This window comes from Vanellus vanellus (assembly GCF_965231255.1).
Source record: "Vanellus vanellus genome assembly, chromosome: 3".
NCBI lineage: Eukaryota > Metazoa > Chordata > Aves > Charadriiformes > Charadriidae > Vanellus > Vanellus vanellus.
Genome location: NC_138907.1, coordinates 44,576,241 through 44,595,660, shown reverse-complemented (window position 1 = coordinate 44,595,660; position 19,420 = coordinate 44,576,241). Strand labels below are relative to the sequence as shown.

The 19,420-nt window shown below is 39.1% G+C and overlaps 1 protein-coding gene across 1 annotated transcript in view; it reads left to right on the top strand.

The window, feature by feature from the left end:
• Nucleotides 1-17,648, top strand: part of ACTN2 (actinin alpha 2) — a 67,970-nt gene extending 50,322 nt beyond the window's left edge. Inside the window, exons 13-21 of the mRNA XM_082480170.1 lie at nucleotides 2,254-2,362; nucleotides 3,196-3,336; nucleotides 3,727-3,909; nucleotides 4,717-4,851; nucleotides 5,339-5,518; nucleotides 5,872-6,018; nucleotides 13,822-13,887; nucleotides 14,780-14,938; nucleotides 16,306-17,648. Of these exons, the coding sequence (XP_082336296.1) occupies nucleotides 2,254-2,362; nucleotides 3,196-3,336; nucleotides 3,727-3,909; nucleotides 4,717-4,851; nucleotides 5,339-5,518; nucleotides 5,872-6,018; nucleotides 13,822-13,887; nucleotides 14,780-14,938; nucleotides 16,306-16,464 (1,279 nt within the window). The 3' untranslated portion in view covers nucleotides 16,465-17,648. The remainder of the gene's footprint in view (nucleotides 1-2,253; nucleotides 2,363-3,195; nucleotides 3,337-3,726; nucleotides 3,910-4,716; nucleotides 4,852-5,338; nucleotides 5,519-5,871; nucleotides 6,019-13,821; nucleotides 13,888-14,779; nucleotides 14,939-16,305) is intronic.
• The last annotated feature ends 1,772 nt before the right edge of the window (nucleotides 17,649-19,420 follow it).

Below are 19,420 nucleotides of genomic sequence, written 5' to 3'. Positions count from 1 at the left end.
CCTATGAGTTGTTATTTTTTCCTCTGTTCCTGCTTTGAGCAGAAAAATGTTCTTTGACACATGTAACACATTTAGTTTGAAGTAAACTACAGCAGGCCCAGAAAGACAGTGGAGCTACACTGCTTAGTGCAGTGGATTTTTGATCCATGGGTGTGGTGCGCTTTTTAAATTTTGTTTTGATAATATTATGCTCCTACCTATTTGTTCACAGCACATATCTTGGAAGCAATAGGGTAGCAGAGATACTGTGGGGAATGATTGAGCCTCCCTGCCAGAGCTCGTGGAGGAACGTTGCATGTTACCTTCCAGGACTTTGACCAGAGCTGGTACAATCAGTCCTTCACTTTCATGGAAGGACACCTGCCCTTATCCTAATTGACAGAAGGAGATAAGTGAAGCAAAAATAAAATTTGCAGTACTCTCAGGGATGTGACCTGGAATATCTGGAAAAATACCTTGTCCATATTCTGGTATACTAGATTTGATATGTGAAAAAGAGACCAGAATACAAATCTCCACATCCCATCTGCTTAGTGAGCTCACAGCTCACACAGGAACATCATCTAATAATCTCAATATGCTATAATGAAAAACCCCAACTTCTAGCCAAAAAACTCATTGCAGCAAAATACATCTTAGCCTGTTTCATCCAAAACTGCATGCTTCTGACTTAATATTTCCTAATCAGATGGCTTTTGTTGCATGCCTTTGAAGGCTAACAAAAGGACTTGCTCTAAAGGAGGAAGCAAGTTTTCAAGTTAAAGCACCCTTCTATAGTATGACTTGCTGACAGCTTTCTCCTTACATGTAACAGTTCTACTTTCACAATTTGGGGTTGGCTTTGTTTGTTTGGTTGGTTGTTTTTTTTTTTATTTTTATGGCATTTTATTTTTACTTGTTTTACCATTCTTTACTTTCAATAGTCGATTGATTGCAGCACATCTGAAGCCTCTTTTAAACAGAATCTTTCACATCCTATTCAACTTCATCCCAAACCAGATTGCTCTGACTGATCTTAGAGGAGGAAGCCTGAACATTGCCCCTGGCCTACAGTGTAGCTTCATGGAGGAAAGCTACCTCTGTTCTCATATTGTCCTCTGTAAATCTCTTAGTTATTGGTGGAAGAACTCTTGCCAGTTGCCTAGAGAAGAATGTTCAGAAGAAGGAAACAAACTCTATCTGCATTTAAAGTCTTGTTCAAGCCTTAAAGTAAATCTTAGCTTCATATTGCTATGCTGTCACATAATCAGAATCTGTGCAATATTTAGTACTGGGCAAAGTGTCCTCAAGGAGCAGCCAAGAGCTAAATTCAGTGGATGATGATACACCAATAAAAGTGAATTTCCAAAGTGCCAAACACATGTATTTTATTATGGTAATGATGGCTGCAGCAGAACCAAGGGGGTTATCTGCCACTGAGATAAAAAATTCCATCTGGGACAGGCTCAGTGCAGAATCTCAGGAGAGAGCCTTAAAAAGTTATTCCAGTCTTAGGCAGAATAGTAAGTTGTTTTCTGTCAGGATAATATGAGCCTATTAAACAGGTGAAAAAGCAATGCTAACTGGTACACGCTTTGTGGGTGCACTGATTCATGCTGGTGGCATACATGGGTCAGGAGATTCCTGTTCTCTGAACCAGCCAGTTCTAGGATATAGCTCTGTGAGGAGTTCCTGGAGAGGAAGATGAGAATTGTTCTCTGTGCCCCAGATCTGAGCAGCCCCTATTAGTATTGCCAGGCCTGTGAGAGAGAGGTTAGGCTTTTGAATGCAGCCTGAGGTCTGTTTTTCAGTTAAATAATTTCAGAGCATATGAGGCTGGAAAGGATCATTGGATTATTTAAAATGAAACTTGTATTTCAGGCCAATTAATTTAAAACTGTACCAATCTTCAGAAACTTGATAAAGCCCCATACTGAAGCATTCTGGTCTTCAGGAGATCAAATTGCTCGTGCCACAGAAATAGCTGATACAAAGATGGTTAGACACCTTAATTGTCTTTAATATCTGCTTGTCACAGATGGATATTTGATTTTTCTCACAACAGAGGAGGTTGATCCTATTCCTGTGCTGTGCTTCTTGAAATGCTGAATGCCTAAGTCACACATGTCTATACCACAACACTTACTTACCTGGAGGAGAAATATTGCAAGAAAGAGGGGAGGAATTACTGAGGGCCAATGGAAGAGAGTGGACAATGCAACTGCTCCTGTCTTTCAGAAAGTCACACAGATTTTTGTTTTCACTCTTTCTTAGTGAACTGGACTATCATGATGCTGCAAGTGTCAATGATAGATGCCAAAAGATATGTGACCAATGGGACAGCCTGGGAACACTTACTCAGAAAAGGAGAGAAGCACTGGAGGTAAACCATATAACAATGATCAGCAGCTGAGCTGAGGCAGGGAGGGGAGAATGAACCATTTGTTTCAGATCTGGAAACAGTGCCACTGAGCATCCACTTTTGCATCCAAACAGTAATAAACCCTTTCCTTAGATCTCCATTTCATTTGGTGTGGTTTCATTTGCAAATAGATTGACTTGCTCAGAGCAGACTTGACAGTGCTCAGCTGCCAAGCACAGTCCTAAAGCAGCAACAAATGGGATGCAGTTCACAGCACCACACTTTGGGAATTTGATGTCCAGCAAAGATAACAAAAGCCATTAGGTGCTTACCTTTTCATACTTGTCTGAGCTTAATCAGGTGAAGTACAGGATAACGGCCAGCACTGGGTTAATTTTTTGGTAGTGAGTATTCCAAAGCACTAAGACACTTTCCAAAACCTTGTTCCTTAGGAAAAGAGGAAGTCACACACATGGATGCCAAGGTGGAAGACATGTGTCTAACTCCTTTTTATACTTACGAGAAGTTACTAAAGCAAGATTAGCAGATATTAATTGATTTGCAGATAGATTACAATAACAAAAATACTTAAAATATCAGTGATGAAAAAGTTGTTTCACCTCTTATCCTTCAAAGACCTACACCCCTTGTATCACATTGGATATGAGAGTATCTTTACTGCAATTAGTCCTATTGCCTTGAGTGAGAATCCTTAAAGCAGGTGGTGAAATCAGTCAAAATACTATCAATTGCTTTTGAAAAGATGAGGCATGATTTTGTGCATGGGTGGGTATGTGTGTGGAGTTAGGTCTTGCTCTAGTAACAAAGGAATGTACCTTTCCTAACCTTTACAGAGGACGGAGAAATTGCTTGAAACAATTGATCAGCTTCACCTGGAATTTGCCAAAAGAGCTGCTCCTTTCAACAACTGGATGGAAGGTGCTATGGAAGACCTACAGGACATGTTTATTGTTCATAGCATAGAGGAAATTCAGGTAAATGGTTGTCTTTTTTGGCTTACAGTCATTGCGAAGACAAGAAAGGAAGCTTTTCCTTCTTAGAGAGTAGAACACATGTAAGAAAAAAAACCATATTCTGTCTTGACATTATCTTTGTGATAGGCAGTGTCTGCTGTGTCTAAATATGGTTCTTCACTGGTATGAAAGTATATTCCAGAGATCATGGAAGAAGCGATGGTCCTGATAAAGTCACAAAGGGCTGTTTCAAGAATGTATCTACATGTATTATTTCCTGTATCTACAGATACATGTAGATACATGTTTGGGAGGCTGAGATACCTTCCTGTTCTTATTTACAGCAGATCTTCCAGATGTTGTAAGGAACATTAAACTTTTCATGCTTTCCCTCTCTGTTTCCGATTTTAGAGTTTAATCTCTGCACATGATCAATTTAAAGCTACTTTGCCAGAGGCAGATGGTGAAAGACAGGCCATACTATCAATCCAGAATGAAGTTGAAAAAGTTATTCAGAGTTACAGCATGAGAATAAGCGCAAGCAATCCTTACAGCACTGTTACTGTGGATGAGATTCGTAGCAAGTGGGAAAAGGTAATGTATGCTAAATACCTAAAGGACATTGTAACATAGTATTCTAGTTTAGGAATACTGAGAATATTCAGAGAACTTTACAATAAATCTGTAAATTATTCCAGATCATCATATGCCAGAATGAACTTTCTAAAGTATCTTATGTTCTCCCTTATGTTTGCTAGGCTTGTTTCACAATATCACTTGCTCCCGTCACTCAGTATTACCTATGTCCTTTTTGGCGGGGCAAGAGAAGCATGTGTTGAGCCTAGTGCAGAGTTGGTGGCTGGCCAGCAGATGGGACAGGGGGTGCTATCAAAGGAACAGAAAATTATTGTGTTCTTTCTCTCAATATAAACAGTAGTTTGTGTGTCTCTTCTACCCAGCTGCTGCTTTTCACAAATGTTGTCAAAAATTAGCATCTTTGGGACTGTTAATGTTCTGTCCAATTAGACTGAAATTGGCAGTTACCTTAAAAAAATACTGGGGAGGTATTAAAGAGAGGCTCCTAGAGTGATCACACAAATTGTGTTGCATTAGGGACCAAGACAGGTAATATGCTGAAGGTAAATGATTATGTAGAATGCATGAATTTACCAAATACATAAACTTACACGGACAAGAACACACTGTCAATGGGTTATAAAAACCAAGCAATAAGGACTAAATTCAGAATCTCCTAGGGCAATCCAGAAGGCTAAGCCAAAAAAAGCATTTGCAATGTATTAGAGACCTTCAGATATACATGATGGACGGAATGTGTCTCGTTATCCTATCATAATGACTGTGCTCAAATAACTCACACTTAGTGCTTTCCCACTGTAACAGGTGAAGCAGCTGGTGCCTCAGAGGGATCAATCCTTGCAGGAGGAACTAGCCCGCCAGCATGCGAATGAGCGCCTGCGTCGCCAGTTTGCTGCTCAGGCCAATGTCATAGGGCCATGGATCCAGACCAAGATGGAGGTGAGTGCCAGACCCTCACACAGAAGCTGACAAACGAAGTGTTTTATAATTTTGTATCTCTGCTTTATAGACAGGACAACAGCAATCTCCATGATAGTTCACCAGCTGTTTGATCCTGAAGTATTTAGCACCTGTTAAGATGATTTTTAAAACTGTGGAAGCTTGAACAAGTGGTACCTTGATGGTGAGCAGGACATGTAGCTTTGAAAAATCAATCACTAAACAATTACTATTTAGCTTCTGCTTTCTGTAAAGGAAAGATACTGGGATCACTGGCATCTCAGTAATGATTTCAGAAATAAATGTGCCACATTTCTTTTGAAGTCTGTTTTCTACAGTAAAATTTATTGTCTCCACTGTATGAAAGTTTTGTTACTATTGCTTCTTAGTATGAAAATGTTACATATTTATGTGAAAATTGGTAAAATTAGCAAATCTGCAACTTAAATTTTGTGGGGCGGGGGTTTGTCTTTGTTTCTTTTAACAGGAAATTGCCCGCAGCTCTATTGAAATGACAGGGCCTTTGGAGGACCAGATGAATCAGCTGAAGCAATATGAGCACAATATCATTAATTATAAACACAACATTGACAAACTGGAAGGAGATCATCAGCTTATACAAGAAGCCCTGGTGTTTGACAACAAGCACACCAACTATACTATGGAGGTAGCCATTTACTCCCTTTTTTGTTAGTTTATTCTGCCCTCTTCTGCCATTTAACTACCTTCCCCAGTTCAAAGAGACTGCAACAGAGGATGGAATTTCCAGACTTTCTGATAATCTCGTAAGACTTGTTTTATTTTCACTTATTTTTACTTTGAGTGAAGAAGTACTCATTTAGAAACCAGTTCCATGTTTTCTAAAAGCCATTTTTATGATCCTTGGTCATAATATAGAGTTAGTGGTATGGAAAAGGTATCACATAAATAATTAGATCTGATTTTTTCCTTACTCTACTTTTTGTACTCTTAGAAGAATATATTTGATTCTTTAATAAATCAGTATTTTCTCTCTCATAGCACATCCGTGTTGGATGGGAGCTCCTACTTACCACCATTGCTCGAACTATCAATGAGGTTGAGACTCAGATCCTCACAAGAGATGCCAAGGGTATCACCCAGGAACAAATGAATGACTTCAGAGCATCATTCAATCATTTTGACCGGGTACAGTACTCCTGCTTTTTCTAAACTAGCAACATTTATTATTCCCAAAAGCAAGTTTCTTTCAATCCCAAATGTAAGCCTTTTAAAAAACTCCAAATGCAGTAGCAATGGGCTCTTTTTAAAACAGCAAAAAAGATTAGTTAACAAAGAATTTATAGCCTCATGAAATCATAGCATTGTACAGATACACTAAAGATTAATTTGTACTCTTTAAATGTAAAGCAAAATTATGGTTCTGCTAATATGATTGAGTATTTGTTCAAATAATAGGCAGAACTGGATAAATCTGTGTTTTGGAAAATAACATGCCCCTTTATTTTAAGGCAGTGCAGCATGTTCTATGTACTTGCCAGCGGCTTCCATCTCATTAAATTTAGCTGTAATCTGGATTAAATTTTTTTTCCCTTTGAATCACAACTTGTCCCCCTACAAATAGATTTGTAGGAAATATAGTTGGAACACTGATAGCTGTCAACAAAAATCCTTTATTTTTTCTGGATCTATGTGGGAAATAAGAGGCTTTTCAGTTATCTAATCATGGATGAATAAAAAAGTAGGAAAGAAAACACTATTATGAAGAAACTTAACTCACTCCTTCTGTGAGTTACGTAGTATTCATGGATAGAGGGTTAAAAAGATAGCTATTAATAGACACAATAGCAGAATACATACAGACAGGGATCTGACATTCCCAACCGGAGAACCATCTGAGCATAGGTTAGCTCCGCTGGCTCTGTGCTCACATGAGCCCACCTTCAAAACCAAGTTCACATTTCAAATACTGAAAAAATATTACCATAATGCAGCACCAGGCTGTTGTCTTTTTCCCTGTACAGATTCCTGTAGTTAGCAGACTGTGCTTAACCCCTGACTTATATTCTGTTATCACATGAGTCAGCTCCTTCAGATCATTTCAGGCTATAGCAAAATGCCACTTTCTTTTCACTGACATCCTGTTTGTCCAGGCCTACCCAAAATGGTTACCCATACCTGGACTTATACTTGATGTGTATTAAATGCTGTCAGTCATAGTTTGCTAAATATTCTTTAGAATATCCTTAATTGTTTAGAAAGAAAAGCAGAATTGCCAAACCTCTGCTTTTTGAAGAAGCACACAAGCATAGGAAAGGTTAGCTACACAGGAACCAGGAACAGATTTTATGGAAAATCTTAATGTGATTCCAGTGCACCATAATTCCTTTTTGTGTTTTCTAAGGAAGCAGAAGATAACATCGCAGAAGCACAGATAAATTTCTTGGGGTGGAAGGAAGTAGCATACTAAATGGCTTTTCCAATGCACTGGAGCAGATAACTGAGCAATTAGAGCTATTAAAAGCAGACAGAGTACCAGGCCTGGATAAATTACACGCCAGTATTTGAGAGACCCTATTAAGGGAAACCAGGGACTTTGCACAACGATTTGACAGCTCCCTAAAGATAAGGAAGCAAGGTGACTGAATCCTAGTCAATCTTGCACTAGATGTCCATTTCTAGCATCCCTGTATCTTTGCAGTTCATAGATGAGTTCTCTGCCACGCTGGAGGCAAGGCTGGTTCAGTGGCTGAGGAGATAACTTCTGGCATTTCTTGGTGCCTCAGAAGGTCTTGAAAGAGGAAGCTAACGCCTACACCAACCAAAGAGGGTGCTTACATCACATAGCTGCAGGCAGATTGGAGATTGGCTATGACAATAATGTGCTTCCCAGCTCCTAGATCCTTGCCTATCCCTGGCTGTCTCCTTTCTTCAGGCTATAAAGAGTCATGGCTTCAGGCAGTGTCCCTTCTGCCCTTACTTCTCTTGCAGGAAGCCGGAGTGGCTGTGTCAGAAGCAGAAGGAGATAGATGCTTCATCCATTTCTGTGGCCTCAACAATCTGGGCCTGGACTGCAAGTTTAGCTGCAGACTTTACCTTCCCCCATGACAGATACAATCCAAAGGCCTTAAAAAAGAGGCCTGGAAGGATCACTTTAAGGGAAGGACCATTTTGCATATGACCCCTTTAGCATACTCCTTCCCTTAGCATCAGACATGAGAAATTGGTCAAGGAGGACGTTTGCACTGACGCAATGCAACAATTGTGTTCTTAGTAGCATAATGCAAGTTAAAGAAAGGAAGAAGGTAAGATCTAAAACCACTCAACCATCAAGCCAGGCTTCCTGCAGGGGAGAGACAGTAGAAACACTGATAAAAGAGAAGTTTATACTGATTAAATTACACTGTAATTTAATGGCCAGATACGACAGTCTACACAGGCAAGAAGGACACATTGAACAAAAGTGTTTGAGAGAGGCAGGCTTGTTTTCCATTTTTATATCCTTCCTATGTCCTTGCACACTCAAATATTTAGTGTTGGTGAATAAAGGAAACCCAGGGTTCGTCGGAGTTACTTTGGGGTACACAAAATAATGAAGACTAACTTTGGAATTTAGATAGAGAAGGCAGTAATGGATGCTTTTATGGTCGTGATTACCTTAAATAGAAATGAAAATGAAACCAGATCATCTGAATGTAAGCACTAATATGAAAAATAATGGCTTCTCCATGCCAGATGGAATTAGCAGTATATGTGATAATTTTGTTGCACTTGGCAGCATTTCTGAATGCCTGACACAGGTTAAAAAATACACTGAAAGAATTGGACTGCTATTCATGATTATGAATAGCCAGAAAAGATCCCAAAAAATAATACCGTCCCTGATGAGTAGGCTTTAAATACCTAAGCACAACAGAATCATTTTTGCATGCTATAGCTCTGACTTCTGTGGCATTTCTCCAAATTAAGACATATCTTAATGTTTGACTCTTAGCGTGTGTTAAGGATGTCAGTGAAGTACTAATATGCAGAGTAGCCCCCTTCCTCATTTTAAAGAATGTATTCTGATACACATAAACCTAACAACTTTTTATAGAGAGCTTCTAGAAACAAATTCATTTGCTTATAAATCTTGGGAAGGAACCCCTATCTTCCTCCCCAGGAAGAATATATAAAGAAATAAAAAAATCTTACCATTCATAATCCATTATGGGGCTTAATTCTGCAGTTGTTAATCCTTGGAAAGAGAGCTAAATAATTGGGTGAATTGTTTTAAATGGCTTCTATATCTGGAATTTCTGAAAGAAAACTATTCAGTATTTTACAAGGGTTTTTCGGGGGGGTACATGTCCCTTATTTTGAAACTGTAGTGAGTAAGTGGGCACCACACACATAATAATTAGAAGAGCAGGAAGAGTTGTGTTTCTTTCAGTGCATCCGCCAGCAGAGACATGCTAGAACAGAAAGCATTACAAGTCATCCTAATTAAAGGCAAATTGTGAATACACTGCCTCCCCTGGGGCTAGAAGGCAGCCCTCAAGGCTCTTGTGTTTCCAACAGGCATGTATGCACACTGGTGCCCCAGAGGTTATTCCTGAGGATGTTGCTGCTTGCCCACTACTCCTTGCTGGAGGCTGTGCCTAAAGGCACAGTCTAGTTGTAGGTATAAATATAAATCTTTAGCAACACTGGTATGTTTCCTTCCTTAATGTGACTGCATAGAGAAAAAAAAAGAGAAAGTGGGACCCTGTCTGAATCACAGAAGCTGTTTAGAGGTGTTCAAAATGGTGCATAGCTGAATTATGCTATGCAGACAGATTGGGACACCAGCACAGATATGTTGCCAGTCACTGGTTGTTTTGAAGTCTTTTTATGCAGGGATTCCTTTTTCAGATTCAGTATATTTAGTAAATTCTAAGTAAGATTGCGAAGTACGTAATAAAATGATGATTAAGGGATCGGAGCATCTCCCTTATGAGGAAGGGCTGAGAGAGCTGGGACTCTCTAGTCTGGAGAAGAGAACGCTGAGGGGAGACCTTATTATGGCATACAAGTATCTAAAGGGTGGGTTGAAGGAGGATGGAGCCAGGCTCTTTTCAATGGTTCCCAGTGACAGGACGAGGGGTAATGGGCACAAGTTAGAACACAGGAAGTTCCGTTCAAATACACGGAAAAACTTCTTTATGGTGAGGGTGACAGAGCACTGGCACAGGCTGCCCAGGGAGGTCGTGGAGTCCCCTTCTCTGGAGATTTTCAAGACGCGCCTGGATGCAGTCCTGAGTAATGTGCTCTGGGCAATCCTGCTTTAGCAGGGGAGTTGGACTAGATGATCTCTAGAGGTCCCTTCCAACTCTGAAAATTCCATGATTCCGTGAAAATATCTGCAGCTGCTCTGCATGTAATATCGTAATGGCTGTTAACATATTCTACTACTGATTTTTGTGTAAACTACAGATTTCAAGTAGGAGCTCTGCATACAGAACAATAGCGTCATGCCACCCTATATTTTACTAACAGAAAAACAACAGCTCCCTATTAAAGGAACCACATGATCAGGCTTATGCAGATCAATTAGCATTCAGGAAACTGAAGGGTGTATTTAAGAACGTATTACTATGACTCAGAAGCCCATTTGTTTTATAAGGCCACATATAAATCACAAAGGGGAAGGAAAAGATTTCTGGGGCCTAACAATGAAACATGGAGGGAGATTTCAGTGTTTTACTTATAATGAAACACGGAGGGGGATTTCAGTGTTTTACTTTGTATTGGCAGGAAAAGATGAACAAGGCAAAGGTGTTTATATACTTTAAAAAACTAAGTTCAGTGCTTAACGTTGGTCTGCAAACAATACAAATAAATACAAAGAACCATTTCCCAATGAGCAAGCCCTTGCATGGGCTTGATCTATGCATTACTTGCAAAATACTATTGTATCCCATGAAACTCTGATGTACTGCAAAGGCAAAGATGCCTTTTTAGGCCATATATGATGCAGATTAAAAAAAATCACTACAAGAGTGTGAGAACCTGCTATAGCACGCAGCACAACTACTTGGACCCTCACTGGGGAATCCCACTTAACCAGCTGGTGGTTGTGAGCTCCAGCACAACCACTGCACTCCTCTCCTAAAGAAAATGGTTTCTTGGTAGAAGAGCTGGCCTCTCCCACTCCTGTCTGCTCTTCGCTACCTGTTGCACTTCACTACTGCTCCTATGTGTGGCTGGTTAGGAGATGATGCACATGCTCACCACCCCCCTGGTGTAGTCAAATAGCTTATAGTCTCTGCCAACACCTGGTAGAGGAGGAGGAGGGACAGGATTTGGTTCTTAGCTGCCATTTTTATATAATTTTGTTTGCAATCACACAGTAATACCTCTGGCTTGAGAAATAAAGTAAAATGAGCTGACTTTACTCCTAGTGCCTGTCATAGTCTGTCTCCAGGATGGCTTTGGAGAGTTTCAAGCCAGTCTGGATTAACATTTTCAGAATGATAGAATAAACTATTTTGAATGCTTTATAGCAGAAATTATCCTATGAAATAGAAATGAAAAAGACAAGGAAAAAAACTTTCACTGTCATTATGGCTTTTAACTAAATGCTGCTCCAGATTTGCAGCTTTGCTTTATCTCTTGTCATTGGCTTCCCACTGTTATTTTTTGTCCTGCCTTTATGGAGGTGGTGGAGGTTGGTGCAGAGGGAGTCAGTATAGTAACAGTATGGTATGTTAAAAATGCATGACATTATGAACTTAATAAAGCACCAGTTTATCCTATTGGTGTATTAAATAAACCCAGTGCATTTCTTAAGACTCCTATAATTTTAATCCTGCATAACTATATAGAAATTTTCAAAAATAAATTATTCATCCAGCAGGCAAATATGTAGCAGACAGAAGACCTTGGGTCTTCTCCAAACTGTCAGTCTGTAAAATCAATAAGGGTAATAATTTTTCATCTTAGAACATCTCTTTAATTGTATACATGTTAACTCAATCTGAACCTCTGATAGGACACATTTTGTATGAACAGGAAGAAAGAGATGAGCCAGTCTGTTTTTAAGAAGTTAGTGTGACTATCTGGACCTGCAAAATGGAAAAAAATATTGGTTCAAAACAATGATCCATGATGTGGTGTTATTAGGAGCGATTTAACCTGGAATTCAATGTTTTTTTTTTAAAGTCAGTTTTCAAAGCAAAACCTTACTATATAGGTTATTAAATAAAACAGATAACTGAAAATAAGTTATACATTTATTTTGGATCTAGACAAGGAATCACTTGTTTTGTACTTCTACTCTCTTTTGAGATATGCCTATTTAGTTGTTAAGTAATATTATCAGATCAAGAGTGAAGTAACAGTAACTGAGTTGGGAAGATATGTTTTGCCCAGGTCCAGTGATCTTTTTACTGCACCTCACTTACACTGTATGACTAGAAATGAAGGAAGCAAATGGCAGTTCAATAGAATAAAAACTGTCTTATCGGCAAAAATGTTAAAAAACACTTGTAAAGGAAGCATAGTTTTAACTCTGTAGTTGAAACAGGGACCATCTTCCAGTAAGAAAAAACCTGAAGCATGAACCTGTGAAAGTTGTATACTTTTTAGGTAATTCATTACAATATGTTGACATTATGTTTCCATGAAGTTCTGTAAAAACACGGTTATTAATACAAGAGTAGAATGTTCTTTACTAACCGACTAACCTGATCTATGATTTTTCTTCTTTTCACCTTCCTAAATGCATGACCTGTGATGGGATGCTAGGATGAATCTGACAATCTACATGCTGATGAATTTAAAGCCTGCCTCATCAGTCTAGGACAGGTTGGAAATGACCTGCAGGTAGAGGAAACTGATATTGTTCTGTTTCCAGATAGGACAATATGATAATAGCCAAAGAGATTGTGTGTTTAAACTCCAATGTATTGGTCATAATGCTTTGAAAAGACCCTGCCACTGGGAAGACAACAGGATTAGATGTACTGTTAGCATCACTTGGAGCCGCATTTTTTCTATGCATTTTTCAAAGATTTTTCAGGTTGTTTCTTTTACTTGGTTTGAAATGTTTTATTTGGGCTTTACTAGATAGCTGTGGGGAGCTCCTATGCTTCTTGCACTCAGACTTTTGCTAATTTTCCTTTCCTCGGACTCAAGACAAGCTCTCTACTCCTCTCTCCTGATTTAGGATGACACAATTCTCTCCAAACCCCTACATTGTATCACAACACAGGGGAAATGTTTATTTACCTTCTTACTATCATGCCATTTAATGTTTACTCAGCTCTGAGCTTGGAATGCCACTGATACATTATTGCCTGAAAAATAAGCAACCTCCTTTTATACAGGGTCTTCAACAGACCTCCTTCTAAGTCTTGCAAGTCTTATCCTTTAAGCCAGTATGCACACCTCTGCTGTAGTCCAAGTCTTGAATAGCCTGCAGTCAGAAGGAAAACCCCTGTACTTATTTCCCATATGTCAGCAGACAGCTCTCATAGTGTACCTGCCTTAGCCTTGGAGTGGAGTATTTAAAATAGTGATACACTATTTTCAGACTGGTTTTAACTATACTTTTAGTCACAACACCATCCCATGCAGAACCTTTCAAAGATATTTCATATCAGGGAGGCAGCTTGAGCATCTCCTGAGTTTGACTAGTTTAGTAACAAACTTTTCTCCTTGCCCTTCTCTTTGTCTTCTCTGGTTGTGTTCTCCATATTCTTGTCACCTCCTCTTCTCCTTTATCCCCTGACCTTTCCTGATGTTACTTCTTGTGGTGAAAATGTCCGTTTCCTGTGTGTAATATGTTAGTTACTTCTTCCTCCTTTAAAACTGATGATGATTCTGGTGACCTGCTTGGGCAATATCAATGAATACTGTTCATACACTGGATCCAATATGCCAATGGTCTAAACTCGTCACCACTCTGGAAATGACCTTGGATTCTTCAAACCTTCCCTTCTATATTCCTTACGTTGTTTCGGTCAACAGAGGAAGAATGGATTGATGGACCACGATGATTTCAGAGCTTGCTTAATTTCAATGGGTTATGATTTGGTATGAATTTTAAGAAACGATGGCAAGTGATTCTGCTTACAGCTTATATTAACCACAGCAACACTGAAGCTTATTTAAATTGACAGAATACTAATGATGTAATTTACACTACAGATACTAGTTTCTTGTTTCTTTGCTTTTTCTCTATTTTCAAATGGTTAAAAAGGAAGTTAAAAGTAAAAATAGACACTGGAAAACCATATTCTATGGTCCACTGCATTGCTCTTTGAATTAAGGAGACTTTGAAATTAACAGTTTTTAAATGATTTTTTTTTCCTTCTCCTTTTCTATCTGCATGAGGAAGAATGAGTTTGATGCTGTTCAATTCTCATAAACTAGCTTTAGGGGTTACATTTGCTTTCCTTCACTTATTTATTCTCAAAAATCCCTTTTAGTGGAAAAAAGGATTAGCCGTAGTTGGACGGCCCTATATTTGGCATGAAGTTTTCAGAACTGTTTCCCTTATGTCTTAGTTCACTGGGTCTGAAAGTGCCCTGCTTCTTGGGCTATTGTTTCACCTCCCTTTGCAGCACCTAAATTACAATGGTTTTAGGATGGGGGGTAAAATGAAGTGTTAAGTTAAAACAAGTTAAGCAGGCATTGAGGGATGGTGGGAGGGAGGAGATGTTGCAGAAAGTTAATTAAAATGTACATACTATGTATTTAGGAGAAAGAATACATTTTTCAAAAGCACTGAGTCCTTTTTGCAAAAAAGGGGTGGGCATTTAAGATTCCAGATTTCATTGACTCTGAAATGTATGTTCTTAAGTAAGATGCTTTAAGGACTTTGTAACCACTGGTCCTTACTGGTTCATGAGAGACACGGGCTGTTGCTGTTGGTGATTGATATTACGGTGACCTTTTTTTTTTTTTTTTTTTGATTCTGTGAAAGGGTGAAGCTGAGTTTGCCCGAATCATGTCTCTGGTTGACCCCAATGGGCAAGGAACTGTCACTTTCCAGTCCTTCATTGACTTCATGACCAGAGAAACGGCAGACACAGACACGGCTGAGCAAGTGATAGCTTCCTTCAGAATCTTGGCTTCTGATAAGGTCAGTCATCGTGTTGCTGGCTGTAAGGATTCAATAGTTCTCCTATTTAGCCCCTCTCTTTGCTGAAAGTGATATACAAGTCTCTTAGTAATAGAGAAGTTTTGTTTTCCATTTGTAAGACTTCAGGTAAAGCACTTGCCTTTTCTACTTGTTTGGAACTAAGACTCAGCTGAAATGGGTGCAGAATTCAAGGCTTGGTCTGTATACCCTCATATCACAAAGAGCCAACATAAAATTAGACATCTTAGACAAGACTTAGACGGTTTGTCTGCATAATGGATATATTCTACATCACGTTATTTTCACACCACAGCCTTGACTAGAGGGGAACTCATTCTGCCTTTCATGCTGTTGTCTGGATGTTTCAATGCAGAGTTTGGCCCTCTGGAAGATAGCCTGGGTCAGTTGCACAAACTATACCTAATTGTGAGCCATGTTGTGACCTGACAGCTCATTCAACAGGGTGATGCAATGTGGTGTACCCCTATCCTAGGAGGAGGAGGCCTCTGGTTACTGGGTACATGGAGGAAGCTCCTGAATTTGGCATGCTTTTCTCCCCTACAACCAGATCCACTGGCAAGTGGAGTGGTGTATGAAGATGAAAGGGAGGATAATGGCAACACAAGAGGTTCTGTAAGAGTGAGGGCCATAAACAGTGCTGCCAGGAAACCAATCCTGTGCTATGGAGAAAGGAGAGATCACATCAGTACAGGTTTATCTGCCCAAGCTCGCTCTATTGATTTTCTCATTCTGGCTGTTTGTATTGATTTTGTGATCTCAGTTACTGTGCACCACATTTTGAATTCCAGGCATGTTCTCAGTAGAAATTCATGTGGAAGATGAAAGCCAAGGTCTCAGGAAAAAAATGGTTTTCATTACATTGCTATTTTAAATAATGTCAAGTCTGTTAACAGAGGGTATCCTTCATATCATAAATGCAAACCATTAAGAGCAATAATGCATCTTTCACTGCAAATATATTAGGACCTTGAAACTAACAGGATTTAACTGAAAATGTGCCTGTCCTGTCACTGCAGAAGGGGCAGTAGCGTGCTTTAGAGATACGCACTACCTATCCATGAATGAGTTGTACCAGTAGCAATCTACCCATGGCTGCACAGTGCTTGGTAGCTAACATACACAGTCACATATCCTATATCCTGAGATGGGATTTTGACCTAAGCAGTTTGTAGGTAGGGTTGTCCCCTTCAACTCATCATTAGGGATGAAATTTAGCTAGGAAAATATTTGGTCTCAGGAAAATAGGCAGGATGTCTGAGTTTGTTAGTCACAGCTACAGAAAAGAAATATACGTTGTGTCTTTGAAGAATACATACTGAATTTGTCAATCCTATTCCCCCTCCCAGCCTTATATCCTGGCAGATGAGTTACGTCGAGAGCTGCCTCCTGAGCAGGCTCAGTACTGCATCAAGAGAATGCCTCCGTACACCGGCCCAGGGTCTGTTCCTGGGGCTCTGGATTACACCTCTTTTTCGTCAGCACTGTATGGAGAGAGCGACCTCTGATTCTGTAATTGGCCATATTCATGGTAGACACTGAAAATACCCACCTTATTGCCCAGATTGCTTCTCAAAAGCTTTGACAAGCTGATTTAAAAACGAGTTTTACAAATACAGTAGGTACCGTCAGTGTAAAGTGCTAGTAACTAAAGTAACTAGTGTATATTAAAGTGTGCAGCACGCTAGATTTCTGCATTGTTTGTTTTAGGCTGTCTGTCCTATGCAATGCTAGAAAATATACTAAAAAACCCCACAAGATATTAACTCTGGAAATATCTATTCAGAAAATAGAATGTAAAACTTAAGAACATTGAAACTCACAAAATATTTCTCCATTTTCAAAATGTTTCAACGCCATATGTGCTTCTTTTATGATGTTCATAAAACTATGTTAGAAGTCATGCTTTTTTCTTCTGTAGAGCAATATTATTTTCCTCTAATGATTTCTGATTTTATATGCTTCTACTGGTGGAATAAAATACTAAAATGCAGTTTTTCAGGGAAAAAATATGTCAACCAAGTAAGCTACTTAATTGCAAAAATAATCTAGAATGCTATGTTTTTGTCTCCTAAATATGGTTTTCTTTTATCACAAAGAGTTGTAATATAGGGGGGGAAAGCTGATTAAATTGCAGGTTTAGAGTTCTGTAAGCAGTATTTTTTGCTTTTAAGCCTTTAACTTTTACAGCTGAGGGAGTACAACTTTTATAGTCAGAAATAATAAGCAAGCTAATTTCATGTGAGCTGTTTTGTTTTGAAACCCTCATTCTTGTCTGTGTTGGGCAGTCTTTGTTTCTCAGTATAAGAAAGCCAGTCCCTTGTTGTATTAGTGGGCAACATTCATCTCTATCCTGCATAACGCAAAAACCCATCCGAGCAAATGTAGTGCGGTCATCTTGCAGCTTTAACTGTTCAGTGCTCAAATTAGAGTTTGTCTTGACTTTTACTGGATCGCAGGCAGTTCTGTCTGTATCATGCTCCTGTGCGCTAGTTGTTATACTGTTTTTTTTCCATCTTGAGAAATGATAGAGAAGTAAAAGCAGTAACTTTTTTACTTGAATCCTACCGACACTGAGGAAATGCAATGTAATCAAACAGAACCATTTACAAATGGTGAAGTGAGCTGTGCAGCCCAGTGCTATTAAAGCAATTATGTGCCTATTAAATAAAGCCTGCTTTTCAAAACCTTATGAGACTCTGTCATTGGCAATCATTTAGAGGTTCTCTCCAAGAACTAGAAATATTTCTGGACATTAAAGGAGGTTTCAGTCTGCTAAAAGTTAAAAAAGTATGTCATGTATGTCTATACACTGTGTTTGCATGAACAACAGTCGCTGCATGCTGGAGGGACACGTATGGCCTCATGAAGTGAGATGGAGCTCAGAATGAGTGGGACAGAGTTTCCATTTAAGTCACCATAGGTTGTTATACACCCAGCTTACATTGATTTCAATGAGACCTGGGCACTAATGCTTTTGAAGGTGTTGGCCTTAACTTTTCTGTATCTTTTACTCATGTGCAGATGTTATGTATGTAAGGATGCTTTCACTGGCCTTTGAAACTCTGAATGATTCAAATTCAGTCCTAAAGCAGGCACCCTGCAGGTAAGGTGCATGTGGTGGGAGCAATTTCAAAACAATCCCAGAGGAGATAGGCAATGGCCAAATACCTCTTCCTCCTCCACTGTGTGTAGAAAGGCCGGCAGAGGACTTAGAGAAATACTAGGGCTACAATCACATCTCCTACAGTGCATGTGCAGCCCTGCGCACAGCCAGAAGCTGCTGCTGCCACTGCTGATACTGACATGGTGCAGTGCCATCTCTTTTTGTGATGACAGCGCCCGCATAAATTAAGTCGGAAAACTCTGCCTTAAAGCAATGGCATTTCCAGCTAAAAGACTGCTGGGCAGGCTGAATCCTGTTGAAAAGTAAATCTGTATATCTCTCATTGACACAGTTTAATGCAGCTGGAAGAATAAAACATTGAGCTTCCAAACATGGCACAAAAGCAAAATGTCAGTGCTACAGGCAGGATTATGCGAAAAATTGGCACAGAGACAGTTTATATCTGACACTTCTATGGGTGTCATTCATGTTCCCTACCTACTAATTTTTATATTGTGATATTCTTCCTATTCGTAATAGAATGGAAGAGACTTTTAAACTCCTCCTTTAGCTAAATGTTCTGTTGATCAAAGCATGTGAGAGATAATGTTATCAGCAGCAATAAAAAAGACTTTTGCAAACTAATTTTTTAATTCCCATATCAGGTTTCTAATTTCTAAAGTAGAGTGAACAGAACCAGTGGCAGAGAGCTGCAGGGATTAATTACCCACCTGTACTTGCCTAAAATTGTTATACCATATTTATTACTTTAACGTCTTTCACGTAAAAAAAAGATTTATCATGAAATTATTTCTCCCAGCATCCATTATTTTTAGGGTAACTAGATTAAATAAGTAAGCTGTGTTATTTTACCCTGAAGTGGGTGAAATTCAAGGTTTTTTAAAATATTCCGTGGTCAAGCTCCAGGGCAATGGCTTTAATAGAGAGATTTCCTTTTCCACTAAGGCTCCATTTTTAATAGGCAGCATTTGTATTTTTCTGTAGAGTCACTCTGTTTACACTAGGGATCCATGGCTTCAGTGGCATTTTCTGTCTACGCAATTCTGGCAGCAAACTAGTTTTACTATATAAAAGCACAGTAACTGAGCCCAAGGTAATGCATGCACCTATCACAGGGACCAAATCAAGCTTCAACAGGTGAAGGTACAGCATTATTTTGATGTGAAAAAAGGTTATAGAATAAGTTAAAATTAAAAAAAGTCAGTAAGGTTTTAAATTGCTTTAATGACTGTAATACAGATCTCTTCTGTGACTTCACATGGATACAATTCTTTGAAAAACTTCCTGCCGAGACGATCTTGATTTTGTGGTAATCATTTTCAGTCACTGATCTTCAG